Genomic DNA, 10,305 nt, shown 5'->3' on the forward strand with positions numbered 1-10,305 from the left:
TTGCAGGCATTTATTTCCTATATAATGCAGTAATGTCAAGATATTAAAATATTCATATCTTATTTCATATCCTGTAAGAGGGCGCACAATCGGCCCAGCGTCGTCCTGGTTAGGGGTTGGTTTGACCAGGGGGTAGGCCATCATTGTAAATAAGAATTTGTTCTTAACCGACTTGCCTCGTTAAATAAAGGTTGAAGAGATTTGCTCAATGGTTCTGCTCAATGTGCTCATCTCTGGATATAGCATAGGGGTCTATTGCTTAAGTCCGCAATTTATTATTTCTTTTTATTTACCCTTTATTTAACTAGACAAAAATGAAAAGGGAATTACTGAAACATGGGATAAATCACAAGAGATCAATCACTGGGTCCAAGCCAAGTTTGAACTAAGACATTTATTACACATATACAACAAAAAAACATTCCCTATCCCTCTCAGTTATTTTTCTTCTTCACAACATGAGCGCAGTCATATTTTCCCCTGACCACAGTTAGCTTGACTCCTGGCAGGTCCTGTGTCCTGCCCCCCTGCACCAGCACTACATTGTGCTCTTGGAGGTTGTGTCCCTCCCCGGGGATGAAGACCACTGCCTCCTTGCCGTTACTCAGGCGGACTCGGGCACATTTACGATTGGCCGAGTTTGGCTTCTTGGGTTTCCGGATCATTGTCTTCAGGATCACTGCCTTCAGCTGGGGACGGCCGAACATGGCGCTGACGCTCGGGGGAGGGGGGGACGGCTTTCCCCGGCGATGCATCTGATTCAGAGTAGCCATAGTTCTGGAGAGGACAGGTCCGGACCATTGGGAGACAGACTGAGACACTAGTAGGGTACAAAGAGTGAGTATGAGATCTGCTCCAACTTCTAATGTTGAGAGTAAACATAACAGCTCATGTGGGCCTAAACAAGATGCTGAGGATATTCTGAAGTAGGAATAGTCAATCTTCTTTGCAAAGGAGCAGTGAGTGTGCAGAATTTTGCTGCAGCCAAAGGAGTACCATTCAATTTAGAAGCTTATAATCTGGTCTTCAATAAAATACTTTAGTCTAATCAGCTGTGCTTCCACACACTGGCCTTCACAAGGTAAGATCCCCCACCTCTGCAGGTCTGAAGTCAAGAACATGGATGTCAAGCCTATGCGTTTGCTTTTGGTTTTACTATCCTTGTGGGGACCAGAAGTCCTCACAAGGATAGTAAAACAAGACAGATTCAGACAGGTGTGGGCATTTCACCAGTCCCCACAATAATTTTTTTTTATTTTAGGCTTTGAGGTTAAGGAAATATGACTTTGAATGGGAATCAATCGTCTGGTCCCCACGATAGTAAAACAAACTTGTGTGTGTAATATGACTATATTGTATTATGTGCCATTAAACTGACGCTTTTATCCAAAGCAACTTAGTCGTGCGTGCCAACATTTTTCGGTGCCTGTGCAAAATAGGCAGGCATGATGAAGTTACCTTGCAGAAGTGATGTCAACATTGGTCTCAGACTTCCCAATGACGCCATTCCTACAAAACAGGCAAATATAGGATTTAGGGGAACCTGGCTGTGTCACATTGTTAACCTTGCAGCTAACCCTACCATTTAGTCCAAAGCCATGCTCTACAATATTTTCAAATCGTACTTGCTGATTTTCAGTTCCTGTCGAAGGTCAAACCGCCGACGTGTGTCTTTAAAATATATATAAAAAATTACAATAGGGAAAATAAGAAATCATAACTGCTCTCACGCGTATGACCGCAGGAAGTATTTTACATTTTCTTCCGTATTGAGTGCGACGGCTTCCGTTGCAGATTTTTGTAAGAGCACTACTGCCACCTACTGGCCGGTTACACGAAAAAACACCATGCACATGAGTTGGCCAGAGGTTAAGACTATGATTTTGGATCTGATATCGAACATTTTCTAAACAAGCCCCAAGGTATCCTATATTTTAGAATCCCTGAAATAGGGGTGTGCTGGTGATGGAGGGTAAACAAAAGATGACAGATCAGGCATTGTACTAATTCCTTATATTTGATATAATTGTTTGTCCATGTTTATAATTGACAGGAAGAAAATAATCTAACAGTTGAGAACCACCACAGGTAGCCTATTGTATACGTTTTTTTTTGCCGGGTGGATATAATTTCTTCACATCCATCTACCAGAAAGAGAGGGGAGGCGTTGTTTGTGTGTGAATGTCTATGTATGTGGTTCTGTGTAGAGCAGATGAAGTAGCAAGCGGATGCAAAGCGAGAGAGAAGAGAACAGGGGGATAGATGAGTATGATGTCAATGACTCATAAGGAGATGGTTTCCATGAATGAGGTACGACTGAATGAACAAGAGAGCACAGATGTGTGAAAGAGGGAAGATGAAAGGAAAAAGCAATGGCTTGAATGGATGAGTGGGAGGGAAGGGAGAGGTAGAGAGATAACAAGTGAGAGGGAGGGAGGGGAAAATACAAGTCCGTCCTCCTTGTATGCCTTCCTATCCTTTTATTGCTCTCCTGTGTTTCTCTAATTTAGGTTCAGTCTAATTTCGTCCCTCTTCAATTTTCACAAGGATGGAAGGGCAGGAAGGATAGAATGAGACAGCATTAGAAGTATGAGCCTCTTTCATAGAGCTCAGCAGCTCTACAAGACCCAGTGGGTGCAAAGGGCCAGGAGGGTGGACGGTATTTGAGAATTCGGGTAATTTAATATCATTCTAGTTAATATATTAAAGGGTGCATCTGCTTTCCCAGAAGAGTGGAAGTTGTTATAACAGGAAAGAGGGCCCCTTTTCCATGTTAATGCCCACGATTTTGGAATGAGATGTTCGAAAAGCAGGTGTCCACGTACTTTTGGTCAGTTTATGTGTTGTGATAATTGTATTTTGCTCTAGAACCTGTTAGTTCATTTGCCTTGACACCGTGATATATAGGCCTAAGGCTGAGACAATAAGAAGACACAATGGCAGAATAGATTCAACCACACCTTTGTTTCATCACAAAACCGGAGAGTAACATCTGTCCAGTGAAGTCCACAAAACATCGCATGTAACAAACAGTTACATGACCTAAAGCATGGTCAATCAAGTCAATGTTTACCACATTTTCAGACTACTTAACAACTATTGATTTAGAACCACAGAGTTACCGCAAGTTGCAAAGATAACAGGCGCTGGCTCCACTATTCCAGCACCATTTAAACTTCAACATTTCAACATCATCTAATCACCTATGCTTAGTCTAATACAGTGTCAACTAAAAGATACCAAAAACGATTTAGTCCAATCAACATAATCTAAATATGATGTGGCTGTTCATGGTAGCATACCGATTTCTCTGTGTGTGTGTGTGTGTGTGTGTGTGTGTGTGTGTGTGTGTGTCTGTCTGTGTCTGTAACTGGACCCCATGCTTCCTTTTACTGTTTCTGTGTGCGTGTGTGTGTGTGTGTGTGTGTGGTGTGTGTGTGTGCAAATGCAAATGCAGGCACATTCAAGCCTGTTGCGCAGTATGGGATGCTGATTGTTCCCCACAGTCAAGATTGTATGACAGGCGTCACAATGTACGTCAGAAGTGTCCCTGACTCTCATCACACAATAGAGACCAGAGAATGGTGGAGAGAGGAAAGTCTGGCAGATGGGTTATTTACAGAAATACAGTGTCTAATTCCTCAGTAAGACACAAAGACCTACAAATATAGATTTTAATTTGCTTTTGATTGGTATCCAAATACATTGGCAACTATAAACAACACAATGTCCATCACTTATATTAAATATACTAGCTAATGTACTGGATGTACATTTTCTGATAAAATAAAGAAATCAGAAAGTGATATAATATATGAATGTACAGCATATATTATCGGTACACTGGTAATACACACTTTTCACTCCACTTTTAGTCATATAAAAAAATAAATATTAAATAGATCAGTTAAACACAGTATGTGAAGAGCACATATGCTGAAAGACAACCAATCATGATTTTCAAACCTAAATGCATCCTTTCAACAAAATAAGACCCTAGTCAACCAACATGTAGATCAGTGTATAAACAAGCACTGCATCTTTATAGTTAAAACCAAACAATATTGTTGTGGTATGATACATTTGTGCCATGTGATCTTGTGTGCTCAAATAAGCCTTCTTCCTCACTATGAGTCAATTTAAATATGGCACTTTAAATTACCTCTTATGAGGTTACTTAGCAATAAAATCAATTCAAAGTAATGCATGTACAACTGAATCATCAGAAAACAGTATTATACAATATTGGATTTTAAGTATCCGAAATATGGATAGGAGAATTTACATTTTCACCTTTCTGAAGATTTTCTTTATACATTTTGCACATTCAGCTTTTACAGGAAAAGCTGCATCTTAAAATATGACAATGTGCCATACTGAATGAAGTAAGTCACAGACTTATTTTAAAACGCAGGGTCACGTAGGCTTCCATCTGAAATGAAAGAAAACAACAGAGAAGCATTAGTTAATTTAGTTCAGCAACCAGTATTATTCACACTGAATTCTTAGTAGTCTCATGCATCTTATACTGTAACATCAAAATATCTGACGAGACAATGAAAACAAATGTATGTGCCAGTAATACAGCCTGCTATCTTATATTAACATATGAACATGACAAAAATGGCCCCTTACCTTGGTGAAAGCTTTGTGAATGCATGGTTGAGTGGGAGTTGATACAACTCAGGTTGTTACCCCAAGACGGGGTGAAAGAAGCATCTGCGTCAAACAGAGGTCCCATGTCACCCAGTTCCTCCAGAAAGTACTGGGCATCGGGCAAACCAATGGTGGGGGCCGGATGGACCAAGGCAGAGGCACCCTCCTGGAAGGCTGTGAGAACGATGGCTGATGATGGTAGTGACGATGGAGGCTCCTCTGACACCTCCATATCCATCACCCTGATGACCATCATAGCTCCACCCACTGCCATGCAGTTACACTGCGTTGATTGGACGCTACAGAAATGGTTTACACCAATTGAAGATTCACCCTCGATGAGGCTGGGGTTACACCTTCTCACTGGAGTGAGTGGCGAGCAAGGGGGGGAGGAGTTAAAAGAGGAGGAAGAGGGAGAAGAGGAGCATGAAGAGCGGGACAAAGGGAACGATGAGAGCTCCTCAATTAGGCTCTCAAGTAACATACTTTCCTCATACAGAGAGATATCCTCTCGGCTAAGGGGCGGGTCTAGCCCCCTCCAGGGCTGGCACTCACCTCCACAAGGAGGAGAGGAACTCTGGGATGTGGCCTGAAGGCTGGGTGAAGTCAAGGTGGATGGGGTCACTCCGGGTAGAAGCGGGTCACAGCAAAATCCCTCAGCTAAAGAGCTAATATACTTAGCCAAGAGAGAAATTTCTTCATTCTCTCTCTCCTGCTCTCTGTCTATGGAGAGGAAGGAGCAGTGTGTGGGTGATGTCTCTGGGGTAAGGAGGAGCTCATTCGGAGGGCCACGGAAGGGCCTGTGGGAAACATCCACATACAAAGGCCCCATAATCTGTGGCAGGCCCATGATGGAGCATTCATCTCCCCCAAAACTATTGGTGGTGGGGGGCAGCTTTCTATGAGGCTCTGCTGGGAACAACAGCTCAGGATGATCAGAGGAGAAGGCCTGGGAGAAGGCTGGTGCTCTGAGTGCTGAGGTAATCATTTCATGGGCCATTGGGCAGGACACAGCTGCATTGATGTGAACTAAACTGAGTTGCAATTGCTCCCCAAAAGGAAAACTGTCACTTTCAAGATGAGGGGTATACGGTGGAGTACATGCAAACTCCCCCATCTGTTGAGGATGGGGCATAGTAAGAGGGGCAAGGGGCTCGGTGAGGGAGGAGGGGAGGGGGTCTGAAATATTGGTTACAGATTGAGAGGTTATTCTCTGAGACAGAATATCAGACTCAGGATCAGTCAGTGAGGCAGGAGGGTACACAGTGGTTGGCCCAACAGAGAGATGGCTGGACTTTGGTTTCCACTGGTGTTGTCCTCCATGTGTCTGGGGGAAATTCTCCTCATCCAGAGATGACAGGCTGGACCGAGGACCATAACCAACTGGCTGCATGGGCTCCTCACAAGCGCTCACACCAGACGTGGCAGTGCTGAAGTCTAAAGAATGTGCAGACAGGCCACTGCTACTGAAGACCTGGTCTGGACTAGACAGGCTCTGACCAGAACCCAAATACCCAGGGAACTGGTTCTGCTCCAAACACAGCTGCTGGCGTATTGACCACGCCTCTGACTCACTGAGAGAGAGAGAGAAAGAGGAAAAGAGACAATCATTATTTGGATCTCACAGATATTGTATTGTATCTATTGTATAGTATCTATTGTATAGTATATATTGTATTGCATCTATTGTTAAAGGTTGGAGAGTACACAAATGGCATATGACAAGTGTAGCTGTGGTACCTGATGATGTAGTTGTGGCAGCTGATGGGGTGTTCTCCATTGTTCCGCTGGAGGACCATATAGAGCCAGACCCAGGAGTGGTCTGCTGTTTCCACCTGCAATACCATCTCCACCTGCCGCTCCCCTCCTTCATTTACTGCAGAGACAGAAACGTTGCCATCTTCACATCTGCTTACTGGTCTGTCTTCCTCATGTGTTTGTACCAGTGGAGGCTGCTGATGGGAGGACGGCTCATAATAATGTCTGGAACGGAGCGGATGGAACGGCATCAAACCATGTGTTTGATGTATTTGATACCATTCCGCTGACTCTGCTCCAGCCGTTACCACGAGCCCGTCCTCCCCAATGAAGGTGCCACCGACCTCCTGTGGTTTGTATTACTGGTTGTGTTGGAGTGTATGTTAAGTGGCTGTGGTGCTATAGTCTGGTTGGGTAGTTGTGTTATTGTGGGTGTACTCACATAGGATATGGTGCTGTTCAGAGGCATGGGAGAGGTCCCTGGGATGAACCAGGCTGTACCAGGAGCGAGAGCGTAGAGATTCCACATTATAGCCCAGGTACACACTCACACTGGAGGGAAAGGGGGATGACAGAGTTGATAACATACCCCATGTTCTCATGCCTATACACAATTCAAAGTGTTAGAATGAACCAGGCTAATTCTTACCTGTCCTGCGCGTCCCAAAGCCTCATGTCCCTGTTGTGTTGAGAGTGGAAACAAGCAAGCAGGAAGGTGTGCTCAGGGGGTGGGGTGAGGGGGGCACTCTTGGCGATTGTGAGGTTAGACGTTTTTGTCTTCAGAGGGGTGCAGAAACACACCCATACTGGGTTGGAGGTCCAGTATGCAGAGACAGGGCACGGTGAGGTGAGGCAACGAGCTCTGACCAGCATCAACTTGTTCCCCGCACCTTGCCGCCGGATGAACTTTGTAGTATTGAAGCGACATCGAAATAACCTGTCTAGAGGATAAAAGAGAGATGTAAATTGATGTAGATTGATGTAATCTGTTGTAATTATAAGAATGGGTAAACATTTGAGTAATAATGGTATGTCTACCTGTATCAGTAGTGGTCATTGGTAGACCTGCAATGTTGCTCCTCATGATGTAGTGGTCCATAGGATTGATGATATCATACACACTGTCGCTCTGGGCAACCAGGTCCACCTGAATGAGAAAAACAAGTTGAGTGACATTGAATGAGACTTTCATAGGCCGATGTACAAATACTTTCAGTGTATGGTATGTCAAAGTAACAACAGCCACCAGTTTGTAGCTTAGGCTACTCACCATGCAATGCCCGAGGTGGTCTGCGACGTTGTCTGATAGATACAGAAGTTTTCCGTCGCTTGTTAGGAGTAGCATGAAACCGGACAGTTCGTGCATCAGCCCCGAGAGCTCGTGAAAAGACATGAAGTCCATGGTCTCGTCTTGAAGAGCGTCTGGTTTTGGCAGCGAAAAGAAGAGGTCTAACGTTATTTGTGAATATCGTCACTAACACAAAGAAGCACATAAGACATTCTAGTATTTGCATTTTATGCCTCAAACTGGTTGGAGTCACACGCACTCTTTACTCACAGCAACAGACTACCACGGACAGCGCCAAACACTTTCAACACCTCGGACAGCAAAATACTTGTAAGGCCATTATGTGAAAAAATAGAACTATAGCCAAATAATAAATTAATAGATCAACTTCTGAATTACAGTGCATGATATGCGGCAGTAGTTGTCAACCATGCACGTTAAACTTTAGTGCACCTGGTGACAAAAACCACAAGAGCAAAAGCAAGCTTTCCCTATTAGCCGAATCACACTTAATGTGAACATATTTCAAAGAACAAAAAGGTTGAACCTACCTTGAACGAAGAATACAGACTTTCTGGTGTACATGCAGGCAAGTGACATGATGTGTAGGTAGGAGAGTCGAGCTTTGTCAGTATCGGAGATGGGCAACAGTTCCTGTAGGTTCCGAATCTCTGCGTTGATTTGGTCCCTCCGAGCCTTCGATGCTCCTTTTGTGGACCGATACATTGTCGCGTGCCTGTCTGAAACAGGTGTCTGAGTTTGGAAGGTTTGTAGAGACCGGGTGTTGTTCTGCCTCTTCACTTCATCTTCATTGGAACGTTATAACTTGATAATTGAATTGTTAAAATGAGAATGACTAGTTTAATAGCTGCGTTTGCATTGTCAATTAATTGTAATTAGTCTCTATCCGTTTTTATTATCCGGTTGCTCTCCCCGGGGGCAGACGGCCGTTAGGGTTACTGTCTATGTTGACTAGTTGTGTCGTGATAATAAAGTCCATGAACGAGGATATTCTTTATATAGGCTGATGGTGGGGTGGAGAGGTGGTTGAGCAACCATAAGTATGAATAGAATTTGAAAGGAGATGGGGAGGGGTTGATTAGCATTGAGGACTGCATGCTCTCTGTCTCTCTCTCGCTCTGTCATAGAAAGCGTCCATCTGTATGTTTCAGCATGTTTTTCTGCATGTACTTAACCTAACAGCATGCGTGCACTGTATGTGCACTGTATGTGTACTGCGAGTGAGTGGATGAGTGAGTGAGTGAAAGTGAGTGAGTGAGTGAGTGAGTGATGACAAAAGCAGTGTTGTTTCCAGGTGAACTAAGCAAACGCCTACACACTCCTCCTCCCTTCTCTCTCTGGCGAGAATTCAGCCTTGTACATGTTCCTTGCTTTATTCTTGCCTTGGTTGTTCAGTTTATTTTTAGAAAATGGATTTGAATAGAATGTTTTGATTGTAATGATACTCGATTTTTAGCTCCCTCACTTTTCATACGGAGGTTGAGGTCAGCACAAATTACAGCTAAATTGCAAAGGGTCAAGATGATATTTGTTCATCGAGTTGGAGTTACAGTACATTAGAGTGAAGATATATATCCGGTGTTGAAGTCAAACAGTATGCTCTATTTAGAAATGTGGCATACTGTTTAACTACAACCACCAATAAGACTACAGCCACACACACTTTTTCTTTACTGATGTACAACACGGCTGACTCAACACCGAAGTGTACTGTACGGTGTTGAGTCATGTACTGTACATCTGACCGACTGGATTCTCCTGAAATGATAAAAACATGAATAATCAGATAATGTCAGATAGATTGAGATTTTCTTGGCTTCCGTTTGGTCCGGGCCCATGGGACACAGAGGGAACCACTGTTTGACACCCTGAGCTCCCTGTGGAAATTGATGTTTTTATTGTGGGTGGTGTTGAAACCACAATGGTGTTGAGTTATGACACAGCTATTATTCACTGATGGTGCAGGGCTTTGATTCACCCAACTCTTGAATTGCTATTTTTGCTATTTTGTATATAGAGACATTTCCACATGTTATAGCATCTGTAGAAGTATTGGCAAGTTTTTATTTCTTTAACTCAGCATTTATTTCCATCTCTTTCTGTATTAATTCATTCATCAAGCACAAGGTACTTGTCACTTGCTTGTCTCCATCTATGTGCCCATGGCAACAATACTGTGGTTACTTAGTAACCACATTGGTCCACAAATAGAGATGTAAGGAACTGAATTATTCTCAAAGAGACCATTTAAGCCGGTAGGTGATAACCACACTTTATTATTTAGAGGCGGATTACAGATAAAGCAAATATGTTGTCAGAGATGTAAAATGCAATTTTTGAAAATCTAATGCAATTTAATGTAGAGCGATATGATTACACGGACCACTGTCATCTCTTCATCATAAGTTCAGTTTAAGAAGAGCACAGTATGATCTTTCCAGTATAGAGAAATTATAGAAAACTCCTCTGTAGAATTTTGTAAGGTAAAGATGGCACATTTGACTCTAGTCATAACGTGATTACATTTTCTCTAATGATATGACATGTTTTATGTACAAGCTAAATGAAAATACACATACAAT

General features: G+C 43.1%; 2 protein-coding genes across 3 annotated transcripts; both read right to left on the reverse strand.

The window, feature by feature from the left end:
- Nucleotides 1-375: 375 nt before the first annotated feature.
- Nucleotides 376-1,791, reverse strand: LOC115154655 (28S ribosomal protein S12, mitochondrial). Of its 2 annotated transcripts, none has more exons than XM_029701104.1 (3): nt 1,626-1,791; nt 1,459-1,509; nt 376-820 (listed from the first exon to the last, which is right to left on the reverse strand). In XM_029701104.1, exons 2-3 carry the CDS (start codon nt 1,505-1,507, stop codon nt 435-437), a joined length of 435 nt encoding a protein of 144 aa, XP_029556964.1. In that variant the 5' UTR covers nt 1,508-1,509; nt 1,626-1,791; the 3' UTR covers nt 376-434. The 2 variants fall into 2 exon arrangements, with proteins under 2 accessions (XP_029556964.1, XP_029556965.1); XM_029701105.1 differs by having other exon boundaries at nt 1,583-1,755.
- Nucleotides 1,792-4,403: 2,612 nt separating this feature from the next.
- Nucleotides 4,404-8,428, reverse strand: LOC115153760 (neuronal PAS domain-containing protein 4A-like). The gene is made up of 8 exons (XM_029699341.1): nt 8,254-8,428; nt 7,685-7,836; nt 7,453-7,561; nt 7,064-7,355; nt 6,857-6,966; nt 6,397-6,532; nt 4,636-6,230; nt 4,404-4,432 (listed from the first exon to the last, which is right to left on the reverse strand). Exons 1-8 carry the CDS (start codon nt 8,426-8,428, stop codon nt 4,404-4,406), a joined length of 2,598 nt encoding a protein of 865 aa, XP_029555201.1.
- Between the last annotated feature and the right edge of the window lie 1,877 nt (nt 8,429-10,305).

This window comes from Salmo trutta, chromosome 19 (assembly GCF_901001165.1).
Source record: "Salmo trutta chromosome 19, fSalTru1.1, whole genome shotgun sequence".
Taxonomy (NCBI): Eukaryota; Metazoa; Chordata; class Actinopteri; order Salmoniformes; family Salmonidae; genus Salmo; species Salmo trutta.